Genomic DNA, 21,546 nt, shown 5'->3' on the forward strand with positions numbered 1-21,546 from the left:
AGCAGCTAAAGAAAAAAAAAAAAACAGATGATGATTCCTGCTTCATTGAGAAATGATCGTCCCTCATGTTTGTGTACTGCCTCACGTACCACAGCAAGCAATGAAACAGGCGGCATGACCACCTTCCTTTACAAAAGGAAGGAAGCCTGTACAGATAAATTCAGGAAGATTACCTGGCAATGGAATGTGTCTGATTTTCAAGGCAAAGTGGAATCATGAAGAGCTATTTCTTCTCTGGGAAATCCATAAGATTTAGAGCTGGTCATGGGAAATCACTGGGTCATATTATTCTGTGATAGGTTAATAACTTGGAGAAATGCTTAATTCTGGGGTTGAATGTGTAATCAAAACTGACCACAACGCATTGGTTCTTTAAAACCTTGCTACTAGTCGTGTGGTCCCAGACCAGCAGTATCAGCATCACCTGGGAGCTTATTAGAAATGCAAAATCTCAGGGCCCACCCCTGATCTGCTGATTCAAAATCAAAATCTGCATTTTAACAAGAACCCAGGTGATTCATATGCACTGAAATTTGAGAAGCAGTGCTCTTAAAACAAAAAGATAAAGCAGAACATTCAGCAATTTGAGCAACCCATTCAAATCCAAATCCAAAAAAATTTCAGTCATTGGCCAGTAGGCTGGCTATTCCATCAGTGATGATTAGTAGAGCAAGAGCTTCTGTGTATGCAACTGTTTCTCTGTGTGTCACTATTCTTTAGGCATTTTGATCTAATGGATGACTAAAGTTCCCAACTCCATGGGAGAATGAGTCAGAAAAGAAAATTGTTAAAAGAGACCCAGCCTAGGGCCCTTGGAACAAGGGAGGAGGAGGGAGAAAAGTACTCTTGTTGGCAAGGGCTTTAAAACTTTATTCCTTGATAGAAACTGATTTGCTAGTAAAAATGTCTGATTTCTATGAAGATGGAATAAAACCATCCCTGCCCACTGATACTGTAGAACTCAATGTAGCTGGGTCATTTGGATGTGAGAAAAAGGCAGCTTAAGAAATACTGGAAGGACATAAGAGACATGATGAGTTTCTTCTCTTGACTGATTTTTGTTCCATTACTGCAGACACATCAAGGCTTATGACAGTACAAGACTAAGGCTGAGCTGGCATGGTTAGCGAAAGGTAAGCATGCAAACGTGTATATAAGGGGGAAGTTGGAGAGCAAGGTACTTAAATGTTTCTCTGTAAGTCATGGCCACACCTCCAAGGCTTGCGTAAGTGTTTATCTAAGTCCCATGCAGCCTACATCTTTAGAAAGTAAAATAAATCAAGACCCTTCTCATAGAAAAAGGGCAGGAAATGGTCACTTTGCCAGGTAGAAATGTCATATTAGACATTAGATAACCTACATGATTTTTATAGAGGTCATAATCCTTGAGTTTATCTAATATCTTGAATTTCGTTTTTAAGGGGGAATGTAAGATCATTTTCATATATATAGACTACGGAACACACGCTCATTCAGCACAGGCTAGAGAGAACACTATTATGTACGATGCACAGCAAAGTTAGACACCATGTTGAGGAGAGCTGAGGTATGACCTGAGAACAGAGGTTTGATGCCTATAATGTTGCCCAGCCAAGGGGGGACCATTGCAGGGATAAGAGCATGGCTTCAGTGGATGGAATAGGAGCTGTTATGTAATAGGTGGGAAAGGAAAGGAGGTGGAGGGTGAAGTAAAAAGACAATGGGCTGTGGATTTTCATGCGAAACCTGTTAAAGAATTAGGAATTCAGGAATTAAGGAGATATTGTCATATCTTCCAGTGAAGAATCACTGGGAAGAAAGTCAAAGAAATGTGATTACTGGATTTAGAAGCCAATTTTCTCTGATGCTAAAAGTAAAAAGATGATCCAGCACACATTTGTTTAAAACCACCTTCGTATATTACTTCATACATGAGGAAAACTGGGAAAAGAGAAACTTCATTACAAAGGTTAAGAAAAAGTCTAAAACCTTAATTACAAAAGTGGGTAATTATTCATCCTAACATTATCTATAATATAAAAATTTGAAAACTAGGTTTAAATCCTCAAGAAAAATTAAATGCATCTATATGATAGAACACTAGTAGTCAAACTATATATACTTAAAAATAAAAGATTTCTGTAAAGGAATGGATTACTAAATAAGTAGAGGCCTTTTCCATGAAGTATTCCACCACTTAAACCTAAAACACACACACACACACACTTGCACATGTGTGTGCACACACGTGTGAATAGCAGCAAAGGAAAACTGTATATCAGGGAAGGGAGGAAACTATGTAAGAACAGTTGGGGTAAATATGGAAAGTATCACTCCTTTGCAACTCCATATCTCCATACCACTGCCCAAATATCTAGTCTCTATCATTAGCTGTGATCTGGGCATTTCCATTTGGATACTTCACCATCAACACAATATATCTAGAACTAAGATCAGTATCTTTCTTCTAAGATTTGATTTCTTCAAATCTCCTATTCCTGTTTATTCTATCATTTTCTATTTCTTTATTTTCCTTATGTCTTTCTCTAAGAACATTAAGTGCTTCCTCTTCTTTCATATCAACCAGTCAACAAAATCTGACCATTTGTCATTTAATCTTACATCCATCCCCTTCTTCTCTCTCCACTGCTCATCCTAGGTTAGATCCCGTGGCCTCCACCCTTGATTACTGAAATGATCATCTAGTTAGCACTAATTAGCATCTGTGCCTCAACTCAATCAATCAGTCTCTCTCCCTTCCTGCCCACTTGTCCCTTCCCCCCTGCCTCCCCTGCTCCCTTCCCCTCTCCGTTTCTCTGTCTCTCTAGTTGATTTTTTAAGCTCCCTATGGCCATACTCATCTTCTTACAACATGATCATTTCACTCTCTCACTCAAAATTAAAAGATCTGTCCATGTCCTAACCTGAAGAAACTGTGAATGTGACCTGTTTTGCAAAGGGGCCTTTGCAGATGTAATTAAGCTAAGGATCTAGAGATGACATCTTCCTAGATTATCTGGGTGGGCTCTAAATCCATGACAAGTGTCCTTATCAGAGACACACAGAGAAAGGAGAAGGCTGTGTGAAGACAGAGGCAGAGACTGGAGTTAGGCAGCCACAAGCAAAGGGAGACCTAGGGCCATGACTAGCCAAGACAGAAAATCCTACTAAAAATTTAAAGGATCAAATATTGAGAATGAGAAATAAATAATGAACATTTTCAGCATAAAAGAAAAATATGAATTTGCAGATTGAATGTGTATGTTAAGAATCAAGGGCTTCCCTGGTGGCGCAGTGGTTGAGAATCTGCCTGCCAATGCAGGGGACACGGGTTCGAGCCCTGGTCTGGGAAGATCCCACATGCCGCGGAGCAACTGGGCCCGTGAGCCACAACTACTGAGCCTGCACGTCTGGAGCCTGTGCTCCGCAACAAGAGAGGCCGCGATAGTGAGAGGCCCGCGCACCATGATGAAGAGTGGCCCCCGCTTGCCACAACTAGAGAAAGCCCTCGCACAAGAAATGAAGACCCAACACAGCCATAAATAAATAAATTAATTTAAAAAAAAAGAATCAAGCAAGATACGTATAGCAGAATATATTTGAACATACCTAGAAATACGGCAGGAAAATGACTAAATACCAATGATGATAATAAAATTTGAAAAAGAGCCAAAGAAAAATGACAGATTACCCATAAAGAAGCAACAGTGTTGTCACTGACAAAACAGATGCATGAACATAGAATTAAACTCTCATGAAAACTCTCAAAAGTAGTTTTACTTGAAGGAAATCGATGCATTGCATAAAATATCAAGACATAAAACACAGGCATATGGCATAGTAGGCAACAACTAGACTACACAGAAACAGACTACATAGTGCTAGTGCTAAGGGAATTACATTCATAAGTGATTATGTATGTGTGTATGAACATCTGCACAGGTATGTCTATATAACTGTATACATAGGTATACATAAGCAAGCACACACATACATCCATCCCTGATCATAACATGATAACTTCCTCTAGGAATTTATAATCTAGGTGAGGAGACAAAACTAACACACACAAAGGAATTAATAAGCAGTTACAGACTCAGCTGAGTGTTACTAACTGCATCAACAGAAGTTCAGAGGTGGGCAAGGTCAGTAGTATGACCTGGGTAAAAAGAAAAGATGTGATCTCTGTCGGGCTTCAAAATCCCAGCCTTGATAAGGAGAATGGGGGTAGATTCAGAGTGGGGGAGAAATGGGCAAGGAATGTGGTACTGAAACAAGAGCATCCAGATGGTATCAAAGGATGTATATTGAAACTAGTGGGAAATAAAGCTGAATAATTAGTTTTTAAATGGATTATGGCAAATGTTTGGAATCTAAAAAAAAATTACCAACTACTGACATCATGCAATAAGATAATGAATAAAACAAAGTAAAATCCATTTTAACTTACAATTTCCATATAATTCATAGCACATCATTGATATTCCAATTTACCTTTGATGTCCCTTTAGTAGAAAAATATAAACCGGATCTTCTTAAAAGGAAGTAAATCTTTTTCCAGGACTTCTTTCCCTGTTCTTTTGCATGTAAGAAGCCATGGATTTCAGGATATGTGCTTGAACTCAGAAATATCTGGAAGAAAAATCAGATACTCTCATACAGTTTCTGAATCAATGATACTGTAGTTTTATATTTCAAATAGAAATGTGCAAAATCAAACAGCACTGAAAGCACTTATACACCATTACAGAAATAGCGATATATATAACAGAAAATAAATCAGTCTTGTGAAAACCTGAGGCAAGTTCCAAATGAAAATATGCTCACGAAATATACATTCTAAGTGATCAGTACTTAGTCAAACACCAACATTACAAGCTATTTGAATGTCCATTTGAAAAGCTGAACTTTGTCTACAGAGTTAAGTCCTGATACTTTTCATCCCTGCCTATGATTTTCCTTGAGATTATAGATTGACCTATCAACTTCAACTTCATTATGGTATATGTAAGACCATGATCCTGACTTCCATTATTCAATTATTAAAGAAATTGAGCCAAGTTCACCTCCTCGATGAAGGTAAAGTAAACAATCTCTTTGTCCTCTATGGTTCTCAGTTGTGGGTGGGTATGGGCAGGTTGTGTTTTCCAAAGAGAACTGCAACAATATCTTTCATTCCACATGCTCTTCTGCAAATGTGATCCTGCCACTGAACCAAGAGGTGAAGTTTCTCCACCCCCTTGAATCTGGGTAAGGCTTGTGACTGTTCTGACCAATAGGATATGGCGGGACAGGCTGCCATTCTCACTGTAGTCCCTTAACTAGCCTGATGGCTTCCACTCCTTAACTCTTGGAAGCTAACTTTCATATAAGAAACGTGACTACCCTGAGATGGCTATGTGGTGAGAAGCACAAGGCAACTGGAAAAGCCTTGGAGAATGACACACCATGTGGAGAGAGAGAAAGAGGCCAAGGAGTACCAGACACATGTAGTGAAAAGCTATCTTAGAAGAAGCGGATCCACAATCCCTTTGGGAGTCAATCTGCCTCAGAGACCCATCCAGCTAAACCCTTCCCAAATACCAACCTACAAAACTGTTGACAAAATATGAGTGGGTACTTAAGCCATTAAGATTTAGAATAGTTTGTTACCCAGTGATAATTAACTGAGACAGCAGGCATGTGTTGGTCAGGAAATTGAGAATGAAAAGGAATAGCTCTGAGTGGCTGTGCTCAGCATCCTTAATAAGACAGTGGAAATGCATTAGTGTCTCACTAAAAGAAGAAAATGGAAATCCCTATGAATAAACGAATGCAAAATGTTAAAACCGAAACTAAGAGAAAATATTAGTTCAAACAACGTAACATAGTTTTAAAAGGCTATTCGGGGAAATGCTGAGAGTAGATAATGTTTTTAAAATAAATTAATAAAAAAACTTTTAATTTAATGAGCCACAGATATTAATTAATTGACATGCAAAGCAGGCAAGTAGGTTTTTTAGTTTGAGTGCTTTCCAAGTTATTAAACCAAACCAATTAAATTTTAAAAAGGGAGTCATAGAGGTCACACTGGAAAAAGAAGGAATGTTTTAAAAAGTGGAAACATTGCCTCAGTGGAGAGAAGAGGTCAGGGGCACGTGCAGGACTATCTGATTCCAAAGCTATGACTGTTCTTGTTTTTATAATTTAACATTAAAATAATATAACTAAATTATAGGAGAATTTGGGAAAGGAGGCAGAAGAAAAACTCCGATCCACCGCCCTGTCATAATCCAAAGGCAAAGTATAAAGAGGCGTGAGAGCTAGGGGTGCTGGGGCACTGCCGCTGCTGCCATTCACCCTAACATTCTACAGGGTGTCTGTGACAACCTAGTAGCACATAAGTAGCTTTTAGAGAAATCCTGAGGCTAATCATATTTCTAAAATATTTTGAAGTAAAAAATGAAATATAACCTATTACAAATAAAAAGCCCATAGAAAACAAATTTGTGATACCCAATATATTTACCAGTATATTCAAATACCAACATATTTAAAGTAATAGCTATACTGGAACTATTAAAAGTTTTCTTCATTAAAGATCAGAGACTATTGAGTGGGTTCGGGGATGCCTGGGGTTTAGATCAAACAGCAACCATTATAAAGACATTGCTCACCATTAACCTGTTAACAAGTATAGTATCAAATATAAAATAACTGAAATTTTTTATTGTAATGAAAACGTCTTGGAAAATGGTCACCTACAGCCATTGCCAGTTTGTAAGAAATGAGCTCAACAGATGCAAAACTAAGGAAATTTTAAATTAAATAACTAGTATTCTTAATTCAGCTATTTCATGTTTCAGTCAAGTGTTTCCATCATAGATAATATTTCATCTAGTTGCTAAATATTTTATCACAAATAGGATTGAGAGCATTTATTATAAAAGTTAACACTAAATATCTGTTGGTAAAATGTCTATAGTTTACTGGAAATTTTGATTTTTTCGAAGACTAACATAATCTTTAAATACATCAGAGAGCAAAACTCTGCAAGTTTCCTTTCATGATACACATTTTTTTTTTTTTTTTTAAAGGATTTTCTTATTTATTTATTTATTTTTGGCTGTGTTGGGTCTTCGGTTCGTGCGAGGGCTTTCTCCAGTTGCGGCAAGCGGGGGCCACTCTTCATCGCGGTGCGGGGACCGCTCTTCATCGCGGTGCGCGGGCCTTTCTCTATCGCGGCCCCTCCCGTCGCGGGGCACAGGCTCCAGACGCGCAGGCTCAGCAATTGTGGCTCACGGGCCCAGCTGCTCCGCGGCATGTGGGATCTTCCCAGACCAGGGCTCGAACCCGTGTCCCCTGCATTAGCAGGCAGATTCTCAACCACTGCGCCACCAGGGAAGCCCCCATGATACACATTTTTTAAACACTTAAAATCCTTTGACAGTTGTTCAAAACTGGGAAGAATAATATAGTTAGGGGTCTTTATTGATTTACAGAATTCTTTATCTAGATTGTGCTCTTTTCTTTTCTTTCCTCTTCTTCTCTTTTCCAACTTTATCTCCAGCAAAAATTAACCACTCAAGGCATACCATCCAAAATCTGGACGTGTATAAATATGGACCTCACTAAATAGACATTTCTCCAAAGAAGACATACAGATGGCACATGAAAAGATGCTCAACATCACTAATTATTAGAGAAATGAAAGTCAAAGCTACAATGAGGTATCACCTCACACTGGTTAGAATGGCCATCATCAAAAAGTCTACAAATAATAAATGCTGGAGAGGGTGTGGAGAAAAAGGAACCCTCCTACACTGTTGGTAGGAATGTAAATTGGTACAGCCACTATAGAGAACAGTATGGAGGTTCCTCAGAAAACTAAAAATAGAGCTACCATATGATCCTGCAATCCCATTCCTGGGCATATATCCGGAGAAAACCATAATTGGAAAAGACACATGCACCCCAGTGTTCATTGCAGCACTATTTACAATAGCCAAGACATGGAAGCAACCTAAATGTCCATTGACAGATGAATGGATAAAGAAGATGTAGTATATTTATACAACGGAATATTACTTAGCCATAAAAAACGAATGAAATAATGCCATTTTCAGCAACATGGTTGGACCTAGAGATTATCCTACTAAGTGAAGTAAGCCAGCCAGAGAAAGACAAATATCATATGATATCGCTTATATTAGAATCTAAGGGAAAAAAATACAAATGAACTTATATACAAAACAGAAATAGACCCACAGACATAGAAAACAAACTTATGGTTACCAAAGGGGAAGGGGGAGGATAAATTAAGAGTTTGGGATTAATATATACATACTACTATATATAAAATAGATAACCAACAAGGACCTACTGTATAGCTAAGAGAACTATACTCAATATTTTGTAATAACCTATAAGGGAAAAGAATCTGAAAAAAAATAACTCTGTATGTGTGTATAACTTTATCACTTTGCAGTACACCTGAAACTAACACAACATTGTAAATCAACTATACTTCAATTTAAAAAAAGAATATTGTCAACTCTCATGAAGTAAAAAAAAAAAGGCATGGAAATGCAAGATAAATGAGTATATCTACTTATAAAATTAGAAATATAAATAAATAAGTAAATAAGGACCTTACAGTTTCCCTTCATTATTTAGTACTTACATATTTTAGTGAAAAAATATATTTTACCTGCAAAATCTGTGTGGGGGATATTTCACCATTGGTTTCAGTTGCAAAAGACACCATATGCTCTGGAAAAAAATACTGACGAAAAGATACATGTTATATTATCCCAAAGCCATGCCAGAAAAGATCGAACTATGACCAACACAGTAATCTAAAGCAAAAGCTCTTTAAATCAGGGTGTTGAAAATTCACCCAAAGCACTTTTAAAAATGCCAGTCCCTGACTCTACCCACAGGTATCTTAATGAGAGAGAAGGTAGGAGCAGGGCCCAAAGACTAGCCGAACACCCTCAGATGGTGCTGATACACAGAGATCCACGTACCTCCAGTTACAAACACTGCCCTCAGGCTGACAGTGTGCTAGCTCCCGTACGTCTTCCCTGAGTCCTGCAACCACTCTAGCAGGTACTGAAGGACTATCAGCTCCATTTCATAAAGTCAAGGCTCATAGAAGTAAAGGATATATATACCCAAGGTCACAGCCCATAGAGTAGAGGAACAAGGAGTTAAACTAGAGGGCCAGGGAGCTAAAATGACAGTCTTTTCCACCTTCGATCTTTCCAAACCTGTTTAATCATAAAATTCACCCAGGAAAGCTGTTTAAAAATAGGAACTCCCAGGCCTCTTTCCTGGAGTGTCTGATTCAGTAGGTCAGGGTAGGACCTGGATCTTGTATTTTTAACAAGCACTATCCTCTTCCCCAGGGAGTTTTTATGATCAGGCAAGTTTGGGAAAATATATGCCACTATACTTCCTTTAGGACAGGGTTTTTGAAGCGTAGTTCTATTAATGTTGGTCTAATAACGCTGTGTTGGGGGGACTGTCCTGTGCATTGCAGGACGTTTAGAGCATTCCTGGCCTCCACCCACTAGCAGCACCCCCATCCCCCCAGTATGACAACCAAAAATGTCTCCAGACATTACCACATCACCCCCCCAGTTGAGAACCACTACTCTAAGTCTACAAAATGAATCTACAGCCTTGTTTAAACTAAAAAAAAAAACAAAAAACTGAAACTGAGCACTAAACCCTATGTCTTTAACTATGACTTTTAAATTCTTGCTTTTAATAAAGATTCATAATAAGAAAACAGTTTCCTTTCAAATTCTAATTCTATTTAATTTTTATTAGGACTCGTATTTTCTTTATCAAAGACCATCCCACTATGTTTCTATTAATAAGTTTAAATAAAAGAGAGCATAAAAGGTCTTTCAGGGTTTGAAAATATTCTATTATGTTATGTATCATATATTTTTCATAAAGTATCATTTCAATCCAATTATCCAAAACTTAGTGTAAAAATATGCTACAGCTGCAGAGTCAAAAACAATTTAAAATAATGAGCCCAGAGGCTATTCTGACTTCTCTAGATCACTAGTCTTCATTAGAAGGTGACATACATTTACTTTCTTTTAAAAAGAACTATAATGAAAGGAGTATTTACTAGATAATGCACTGGTCTTTATCTCATTTCTACTTAGCTCAATTATTGCACTGAAAACAAAATAGTTTGGAACAGCAAGATGCATGTCAATCTAAACTTCTGGCTAAGTTTCAACACTCCCAACAAACATCAATCTGTTTTTCCTTTAGAATTTTTCTTATTTAATTTCCTGAATTCTGTGAAAAGAGTTAAACCATAATATTTTGGAACCTGCTTGGAGATATCTAATAATTCCCCAAATCAAATGTAGTTGTTTTCCTTAAAAAGCAAGAAAAGAAGCAATAGTTCCCCAAAACCATGTATATGAACTTCTGTGACGATGTTGGCTAATCATTGTTAGAGTAAGAAGAAGTGTGACTATAATTTTAAAGGGCCAGAATTCTTACCTACAGTTTACCAAATAGGGACTTGTATTTTATCCATAGTGACATTTTTCTTCACATAAAATAAAATAAAATTTAACTAAACTCATTCATTTTCCATAACTATTAATGGGGATTTCACTTACCATTGGGTTTTTAAAGAATTCATATTTGGCATAATTTTTTCTAAAGTATAGCTTATTTTCTTCTTCCATTCCCCAGTTAGATAGCACTTCAATCACCAGCTCGTGGTCTTCTATTGTTCTTTCTGTAAAGAATGTTCCAGTGAGCACGTCAACAGATAGATGGATGGATGGATAGATAGAAAGATAGACAGGTAGGTAGACAAACATATGCACATATATATCCATACAAATATATAAAATACATTATGTACGTATCTTTATTAAACATAGAAAATTTCAACTCAATTCTGGAATAATCAGATTGATAAAATTTTCATTAATTTTGAATTAGTAATGTTGATTTTTATACCAAAGCAGACTGTAACCCGAAGAGAAAAATGACATAAAATATCACAATGCACTTTTTACTAATTCTCAATCTCCTTTTATTGCTATGTAAATTATAAGTTTGATAACAAAACTGCATTAAGAATATGGAAACTATTCTTTTTCTCCAACTCATCATGGTGCCAAAATTAAAATATTTGCCTCAAGGTTGAACAATTCATCCCATTAAGAGCTGAAAAAATTTGACAGGTTCACTATGCGTTTAAGACATATAATCTGGATAGTTGAGAAAAATTGAAATAAATGTTTTAAAAAGAAAATTTTAATGCAAGGACATACAATTTTTTAAGAAACCTAATTTCTTGTGGCACTTTTTACTTTCAAAACTAATGTTCAGGCAAATGTAGTTTGCATTACCAATGAAGATAATTAGGCAGGGTGGGAAGGCACTTAAGAGGAAAGGCACTTAAATGAAAAAAGCAATGGCAACTTTAAAGAGGTGAACATAACATGCAAATTTCCTATTTTAATAAGAAACTGTGATGTTCATAGCAGTACTATTCATAATAGCCCCAAACTGGAAACTACCCAAATGCCTATCAACGTGAGAATGAATAAATAAACTGTGTAAAGGACACAATGGAATATATACTACAATAACACACAACTGCATGGATGAATTCCACAAACATAATATTAAATGAAAGAAGTCAGACACAAAGAGTACATACTACATGATTCCATTTATATAAGTTCAACACAGATACAATAAATCTATGGTGTTAGAAATCAAGATAATAGGGATAGTGGGTGAGTGAGCAGGGGCATGAGGGAACCACTGGGGGTGAGAAATATTCTGTTTCTTAATCTGGGTGTTGGATACTCAGGTAGAAACAATATCTGAGAATTCACCAAGTTGTCCATCTTTGTTCACTTAAGGTATGTCATACTTCAATAAAAGGTTAAAGAAAAGTGACTGTGAAATTACTAATGCAAAATAAGAAATGGAGAACAGCCAAATAAGAAATATAGAAATCCTCTGCTTTTTTAGGTGCTTCTAGGACCTTTTTGAAAAGTCTCTATGTCTCAGGAATTCAACACTCAGGAGTAATCTGTGACCTACAGCACCCAAACCCTTGAAAGTAATGTCATACTTAAATAGAAGCTTATTCATCTGAAAGGGAGTTCTTGTAAGAGTGCTGAATGAATATATGAATACGAATGAGTTGGAGCTAAGTGTGTATCAGCACTCCTGGGTTCTGTTCCTAATTCAGATTGCTCTTTTTCAGTCTCATTGACTAGCTCTGGTAGCTCCTTCTCCCACCTAAGATGCAGTCCTTGGCTGGACTCTTTTTTTTCTCTTCTCTCAACTGATTAACTCTCCCCTCTTCAGCCATTATGTCTGTCAAGTTCCCTGAAGTGAAATCTCCAGCTACAGTTGCTTTCACTTGCACTCCAATCCTAACTGCTAGACTTTCCACCACTTCAAACATAATCTGTCTAAAACCAAAGTTCAGTATGGTGGTCCCTCCAAATATTAAACAATTCCAGCAATTCCACTTCTGAGTTCATAACCAAAAGAAGTGAAAGCAGGGACTGGAACAGATACTTGTACATCAATGTTCATTGTAGTAGCATCATTCACAATAGCCAGAAAGTAAAAACACCCTAATGTCCATCAACAAATGAATGGATAAACAAAATGTAGTAAAGACATTCAGTGGAATATTTAGCCTTAAAAAGCAATGAAATTCTGACACATGTTACAACATGGATGAACCTTAAAGATATTATACTATGTAAAATAAGACAGACACAAAAGAAAAAACATTATATGATTCCATTTACATGAGGTACCTAGAGCAGACAAATTCATAGAGACACAAAGTAGAATGGTGGTTGTCAAGGACCGGGGTGTGGGAAGAATGAGGAGTTATTGTTTAATGGGTTCAGGGTTTCAGTATGAGAAGATAAAAATATTCTAGAGATGGATGGGGGTGATGGTTGTGCAACAATATAAATAGAAATAAATGTACATAATGCCAGTGAACTTTACCCTTAAAATGAATGAAATGGTAAATTTTATGTTACATGCATTTTACCAAAATTTGTAAAAAATTGTAAAAAAATGAAACAAAGTATCTTCCTTTTTCTCTCTCAAACTGTTTTTTCCTAAATTTTCCAATGTCCATTACAACTTTCTCTATGTCCACTCCAATATCCTCCAGTTGTTACCCCAGATATCAGACTCTTCGTCCGAGTGTCTCTCACACAACCAACAACCCCCCACCCATTACCACTATCACCATTCCCATTTAGACCTTCACTTTTTCCTAACTAATCTCCAAACCTCTGTTTTTCTCATTCTTCCAATCCAACCTGGACCCTGATATCACAGGAAACCTCATAAAACATTTGTATCAATGTGACCCCTGCTCAAAAACTTGTCCACTTCCTACTTGTTATGAGATAAATCCATATAGTCTGGCAGTTTTAACTTATTCATTCATCTATCCATTCAACAAATATTTATTGAAGGCCTACCATGTGTCAGACAGTCATTGTGGGGCTTGGAATTTTGTAGTGAACAAGACAGTCAGAAGTCATTGCCTCATGGAGCTTCAATTCTAATGGGAAGACATGGACAATAAATCATGTAAATCATGTAAATCTTAAAAGGTGGCAATAAACACTATAGAGAAAAATGGATCAGGGAAGAGGGAAAAAGGAGGGCATAAGGGAAAGGAATCCATTTTGAACATAAGACTACTATGAGCTGACTTACGTTTTCATTGGATCACACTGGATGCTGAGTGGATAACTGATTTCAAAAGCCTTAAGGGTAGAAACAGGAAGACCATCTAGCAGAATATTGCAAATAACAAGGGGAGATGATGTGGCCTGGATGAGAGTGGCAGCATGTAAGAAGTAGACAGAATCTGTGTGTATTCTGAAGGTAGAGCCAACAGGATTTGTTGACAAATTGGATGTGGAGTGAAAGAGAGGGGGCAGTGAAGGAAGACACCAAGATTCTTGGCTAAAGCATTTGGAAGGACTACTGCCATTAATGAGCTAAGAAGACTGTGAGAGAAGCAGTTTGCGGGGAGATCCAGCAGTCACTGAGATATCGAGTGGGAAGTTGCATCCCTAACAATCTTTATTATCCTTACTTTTGTTTACTTCTCACACAACCCCAGCTGATATTTTCAATCTTATGAAGCATAGGTTCACATTATTAAACATCCTATGTGCTATGCACTGTATCTGTATTTATTGCAACCACAGTGGGAGAAAATTGCAAGGTATTAAGCAATATGTCTGCTTATTTGTTTTACCAACCTGTGTTTCACTGTACCCATCACCTATCTCTACCACTAAGGAAACAGCACATGTTCTGCCCTGAAGATAAAGTATACACAGAGGAAAAAATGACAGAGATGCACTTTCTTTACTTTTGAGCTTCAAATTAGACTTTATCAATCTTTGACAAATATGATCACTTGGGGAGAATAACGGCCAGCCAATCCTCCACTGACTCATACAGGGATGCACCCTCTGTCCTCTGGGAAAGGATCTGGAATTAAGGGGTTAGTGGAGGAAAGGGTGGAGTGGAGACTGAGAGGGGGCTAGATAGTAACTGGATGGTTTAGGTCACAGTGACCCTATATCCTGCCCCTTCCGGAACTAGGACCCTTTCAGGATAAGCAGTTGATGTTGATAAAATCCCAGGGAAGTTTAATGGTGGTGTGTGGTTCAAACCAAAGAGTAGCCTTAGGAGGCTTCTACTCTCAAGTAGAAGCCCTGCATCTAACATGGTGGAAAAGCAATAGCTAAGTGCAATGTTGAGGAAGATGAGTCCATAGCATCCAAGTATGAGGAAAGAGCACTGCAGAACCAAGTCCTCCAGAAGAAGTGTGGAAGGGCTAAGAGAAGACCATGAATTTAGGGGGCTTTATGATACAGGCAATAAGCTTGAGAGAAATAAGAGTTTCTAGAACACGAAGAGAAGAGTTGGATAGAAGTTAGACAAATACCCTTCCTGGGACTTAAATGCTCCACCAGAGTGTTGGAAGAGTGAAAGTAGGTCTTAACCTTCAATTGAGTGTATCTTAAACCTGTATGTAACTCATTTCTATAACCTGAATTGATTATTTACCCCAACAAGACTATAACAATCCGTAAAGCAAACCAGTAACAGAAGATTAAACTGTCTGCCATTAAGAGGTCAGGAGACTCAGAGTTAGAAATTAATTCAAGTTATAGAAATAAAGGAAGTTACATCTCTGCATATCTCAGTCTGAGACCTTTTTCATGACTGTATTTTATTCTTATAATATCTGCAGTAAGCTGAATATGGCCCCAAAGACATCAGGTCCTAATCTCTGGAATCTGTAAATGTTACCTTATATGGCAAAGCATTTTTAGATGTCATTAACTGTAAGATATTAAGATGAGGAGATTATCCAGGATTACAAAGGTGGGCCCTAAATCCAAACACAAGTATGCTTTTAGGAGACAGAAGGAGATCTGACAGAGAAAGAAGAGGAAAGGGCAATGTGACCACACAGGCAGAGACTCAAGTGATGTGACCCCAAGCCAAGGAATGATAGCAGCCACCAGAAGCTGAAAGAGGCAAGGAACAGCCTCCCCATAAAGCCCCTGGAAGGAGTGTGGCCCTGCCAACACCTTGATTTCAGCCCAGTGAAATTAATTTTGGACTTCTCACCTCCAGAACTGTTAAAAGACGACATTTCTATTGGTTTAAGCCAGCAGTAATTTGTTACAGCAGACTTAGGAAACTAAGAGAATAACCTAAAGAGCAAATTCTATTTCCATTTTACAGATGGCAAACGTCTCAGGATTTGAGTGGCTGCCACATGTCTGACCCCAAGTCTCTGCTCCTTCCTCTGCACAGCACTGCCTCTGCCTTCACTACAGTTCCCACTGGCAGGGCATTCCCTGTTTATATCCTACTCATTCTTTCTGTATCAGCTCAAATTTCTTTCACATTCCTCAGTCCTCAAGATTCGATTGCCTCAAATTCTTTTATCTTGAAATGTGTTCGATAACTATTTACTAATTAACTGAAAACAAACAACCATATTTTGAGTGTAAGGGGAAAGAATTTAACAGGCAATATTTCAAATTGTTATCAATCTTAACCTCACATGAAAGTAACATAAATCATTTGAATTTGGATTACATCAAAAAAGAAAATAAAACAAAGAATGGAAAAACCAAGCTGCATTTGAACAGCTATGACAAATGTGTCACAAAAAGACTAGTATAATATGTGTAGTCACCAAAAAAGCAGCAGTCTAGTTGGGGTTTTGTTGACTACACACAAATAAAGCCCAGCATACCAATCTACAATGAAAAAATAAGGGATACAATATTTGCAGAAAATTTCATAGAACTATAACACCAAATATTTAAATAATGCAATTACTAGCATTAGGAAAATAGCCTGGTAATCTTAAGCAGAAAAATGTCTTCAAATAAAGCTGGCTAAAACTAGAGTAAGTGGGAAAGCAAAAGACATATTTCCCATTCCTTCAAAGAAGATTTCTGGCACTATTCTATTGAAAATTCAGAAAACATAAAAACATAAAAAGCAAAATCCAGAGGATCAAATGCAGCTGCAGGTTATCACCTCTTATACTCATCTCATAATGGAGATAAAACTTACTTATTATAGAATCTGGCTTTTTAAAATATTAAATAATTTTTTTACATTTATATATCACCATCCCCATTTAGATGTTCTGTCATAAATACCGTCCCCCAACCAAGTCTCGTTATGTTAAAGGACTAAGGCTATAATAACCCAAAGAGAGATTGCTTCAAGATGGCGGAGTACAAGGACGTGCTCTCACTCCCTCTTGCAAGAGCACCGGAATCACAACTAACTGCTGAACAATCATCAACAGGAAGACACTGGAACTCACCAAAAAAGATACCACATATCAAAAGGCAAAGGAGAAGCTACAATGAGATGGGAGGAGGGGCGCAATCACAATAAAATCAAATCCCATAACTGCTGGGTAGGTGACTCACAAACTGGAGAGCACGTATACCACAGAAGTCCACCCACTGGAGTGAAGGTTCTGAGCCCCACTTCAGGCTTCCCAACTTGGGGATCCGGCAACGGGAGGAGGAATTCCTAGAGAATCAGACTGTGAAGGCTAGTGGGATTTGATTGCAGGACTTCGACAGGACTGGGGGAAACACAGAGTCCACTCTTGGAGGGCACACACAAAGTAGTGTGCACATTGGGACCCAGGGGAAAGAGCAGTGACCCCATAGGAGACTGAACCAGACTTACCTGCTAGTGTTGGAGCGTCTCCTGTAGACGCGGGGGTGCCTGTGTCTTACCGTGAGGACAAGGACACTGGCAGCAGAAGTTCTGGGAAGTATTCCTTGGCGTGAGCCCTCCCAGAGTCTGCCATTACCCAACAAAGAGCCCAGGTAGGCTCCAGTGTTGGGTCGCCTCAGGCCAAACAACCAACAGGGAGGGAACCCAGCCCCACCCATCAGCAGACAAGCAGATTAAAATTTTACTGAGCTCTGCCCACCAGAGCAACACCCAGCTCTACCCACCACCATCAGGAAACCTGCACAAGCCTCTTAGATAGCCTTATCCACCAGAAGGCAGACAGCAGAGGCAAGAAGAACTACAATCCTGCAGCCTGTGGAACAAAAACCACATTCACAGAAAGATAGACAAGATGAAAAGGCAGAGGGCTATGTACCGGATGAAGGAACAAGATACAACCCTAGAAAAACAACTAAATGAAGTGGAGATAGGCAACCTTCCAGAAAAAGAATCCAGAATAATGATAGTGAAGATGATCCAGGACCTCAGAAAAAGAATGAAGGCAAAGATCAAGAAGATGCAAGAAATGTTTAACAAAGACCTAGAAGAACTAAAGAACAAACAGAGAGGAACAATACAATAACTGAAATGAAACATACACTAGAAGGAATCAATAGCAGAATAACTGAGGCAGAAGAACGGATAAGTGACCTGGAAGACAGAATGGTGGAATTCACTGCTGAGGAACAGAATAAAGAAAAAATAATGAAAAGAAATGAAGACAGCCTAAGAGGCCTCTGGGACAACATTAAACACACCAACATTCGCATGACAGGGGTCCCAGAAGGAGACGAGAGAGAGAAAGGACCCGAGAAAATATTTGAAGAGATTATAGTCGACAACTTCGCGAACATCGGAAGGGAAATAGCCACCCAAGTCCAGGAAGCACAGAGAGTCCCATACAGGATAAATCCAAGGAGAAACACGCCGAGACACATAGTAATCAAATTGGCAAAAATTAAAGACAAAGAAAAATTATTGAAAACAGCAAGGGAAAAACGACAAATATCATACAAGGGAACTCCCATAAGGTTACCAGCTGATTTCTCAGCAGAAATTCTGCAAGCCAGAAGGGAGTGGCATGACATATTTAAACTGATGAAAGGGAAGAACCTACAACCAAGATTACTCTACCCAGCAAGGATCTCATTCAGATTCGATGGAGAAATCAAAAGCTTTACAGACAAGCAAAAGCTAAGAGAATTCAGCACCACCAAACCACCTCTACAACAAATGCTAAAGGAACTTCTCTAAGTGGGAAACACAAGAGAAGAAAAGGACCTACAAAAACAAACCCAAAACAATTAAGAAAATGGTCATAGGAACATACATATCGATAAGTACCTTAAACGTGAATGAATTAAATGATCCAACCAAAAGACACAGGCTTGCTGAATGGATACAAAAACAAGACCCATATATATGCTGTCTCCAAGAGACCCATTTCAGACCTAGGGACACATACAGACTGAAAGTGAGGGGATGGAAAAAGATATTCCATGCAAATGGAAATCAAAAGAAAGCTGGAGTAGCAATACTCAGATCAGATAAAATAGACTTTATATATGCACCCAACATAGGAGCACCTCAATACATAAGGCAACTGCTAACAGCTATAAAAGAGGAAATTGACAGTGACACAAAAATAGTGGGGGACTTTAACACCTCACTTACACCAATGGACAGATCATCCAAACAGAAAGTTACTAAGGAAACACAAGCTTTAAATGACACAATAGACCAGATAGATTTAATTGATATTTTTAGGACGCTCCCTCCAAAAACAGCAGATTACACTTTCTTCTCAAGTGTGCACAGAACATTCTCCAGTATGGATCACATCTTGGGTCACAAATCAAGCCTCAGTAAATTTAAGAAAACTGAAATCATATCAAGCATCTTTTCTGACCACACCGCTATGAGATTAGAAATCAATTACAGGGAAAAAACGTAAAAAACACAAACACATGGAGGCTAAGCAGTACTTTACTAAATAACCAAGAGATCACTGAAGAAATCAAAGAGCAAATCAAAAAATACCTAGAGACAAATGACAATGAAAATACGATGATCCAAAAGCTATGGGGTACAGCAAAAGCAGTTCTAAGAGGAAAGTTTATCACAATACAAGCCTACCTCAAGAAACAAGAAAAATCTCAAACAATCTAACCTTACACCTAAAGGAACTAGAGAAAGAAGAACAAACAAAACCCAAAGTTAGCAGAAGGAAAGAAATCATAAAGATCAGAGCAGAAATAAATGAAATAGAAACAAAGAAAACAATAGCAAAGACCAATAAAACTAAAAGCTGGTTCTTTGAGAAGATAAAGAAAATTGATAAACTATTAGCCAGACTCATCAAGAAAAAGAGGGAGAGGACTCAAGTCAATAAAATTAGATATGAAAAAGGAGAAGTTACAACAGACACCGCAGAAATACAAAGCATCCTAAGAGACTACTATGAGCAACTCTATGCCAATAAAATGGACAACCTGGAAGAAATGGACAAATTCTTAGAAAGGTATAACCTTCCAAGACTGAACTAGGAATACAAAATATGAACAGACCAATCACAATTAATGAAATAGAAACTCTGATTAAAAATCTTCCAACAAACAAAAGTCCAGGACAGATGACTTCACAGGTGACTTCTATCAAACATTTAGAGAAGAACTAACACTCATCCTTCTCAAACTCTTCCAAAAAATTGCAGAGGAAGGAACACTCCCAAACTCATTCTATGAGGCCACCATCACCCTGATACCAAAACCAGACAAAGATACTACAAAAAAAGAAAATAACAGACCAATATCACTGATGAATATAGATGCAAAAATCCTCAACAAAATACTAGCAAACAGAATCCAACAACCCACTAAAAGGATCATACACCATGATCAAGTGGCATTTATCCCAGGGATGCAAGGATTCTTCAGTATACGCAAATCAATCAATGTGATACACCATATGAACAAATTGAAGAATAAAAACCATATGATCATCTCAATAGATGCAGAAAAAGCTTTTGACAAAATTCAACACACATTTATGATAAAAACTCTCCAGAAAGTGGGAATAGAGGGAACCTACCTCAACATAATAAAGGCCATATACGACAAACCCACAGCAAACAGCATTCTCAATGGTGAAAAACTGAAAGCATCTCCTCTAAGATCAGGAACGAGACAAGGATGTCCACTCTCACCACTATTATTCAACATAGTTTTGGAAGTCCTAGCCACGGCAATCAGAGAAGAAAAAGATATAAAAGGAATACAAATTGGAAAAGAAGAAGTAAAACTGTCACTGTTTGCAGATGACATGATACTGTACATAGATAATCCTAAGGATGCCACCAGAAAACTTACTAGAACTAATCAATGAATTTGTTAAGGTTGCAGGCTACAAAATTAATGCACAGAAATCTCTTGCATTCCTATACACTAATGATGAAAAACCTGAAAGAGAAATTAAGGAAATACGCCCATTTACTATTGCAACAAAAAGAATAAAATACCTAAGAATAAACCTACCTAGGGAGACAAAAGACGTGTATGCAGAAAACTGTAAGACACTGTTGAAAGAAGTTAAAGATGATACCAACAGATGGAGAGATATACCATGTTCTTGGATCGGAAGAATCAATATTGTGAAAATGACTATATTACCCAAAGCAATCTACAGATTCAATGCAATCCCTATCAAATTACCAATGGCATTTTTTACAGAACTAGAACAAAAAATCTTAAAATTTGTATGGAGATACAAAAGACCCCAAATAGCCAAAGCAGTCTTGAGGGACAAAAACGGAGCTGGAAGAATCAGACTCCCTGACTTCAGACTATACTACAAAGCTACAGTAATCAAGACAATATGGTACTGGCACAAAAACAGAAATATAGATCAATGGAACAGGATAGAAGGCCCAGAGATAAGCCCACGCACCTATGGTCAACTAATCTATGACAAAGGAGGCAAGGATATACAATGGAGAAAAGACAGTGTCTTCAATAAGTGGTGCTGGGAAAATTGGACAGGTACATGTAGAAGAATGAAATTAGAACACTCCCTAACACCATACACAAAAATAAACTAAAAATAGATTAGAGACCTAAATGTAAGACCTGACACTATAAAAGTCTTAGAGGAAAACATAGGAAGAACACTCTTTGACATAAATCACAGCAAGATATTTTTTGATCCACCTCCTAGAGTAATGGAAATAAA

The 21,546-nt window shown here is 37.7% G+C and overlaps 1 protein-coding gene across 4 annotated transcripts in view; it reads right to left on the minus strand.

Annotated features, from left to right (window-relative positions):
• GRB14 (growth factor receptor bound protein 14) overlaps positions 1-21,546 on the minus strand; it is a 178,101-nt gene that overhangs the window by 16,201 nt on the left and 140,354 nt on the right. For all 4 annotated transcript variants that reach the window (XM_007183191.1, XM_007183190.1, XM_007183189.3 and 1 more), the window contains 3 exons: positions 10,617-10,738; positions 8,669-8,743; positions 4,474-4,611 (listed from right to left, as the gene is read on the minus strand). In XM_007183191.1, the coding sequence (XP_007183253.1) occupies positions 4,474-4,611; positions 8,669-8,743; positions 10,617-10,738 (335 nt within the window). The remainder of the gene's footprint in view (positions 1-4,473; positions 4,612-8,668; positions 8,744-10,616; positions 10,739-21,546) is intronic.

The sequence above is a fragment of the Balaenoptera acutorostrata genome, chromosome 8, assembly GCF_949987535.1.
Source record: "Balaenoptera acutorostrata chromosome 8, mBalAcu1.1, whole genome shotgun sequence".
Classification (NCBI taxonomy): domain Eukaryota; kingdom Metazoa; phylum Chordata; class Mammalia; order Artiodactyla; family Balaenopteridae; genus Balaenoptera; species Balaenoptera acutorostrata.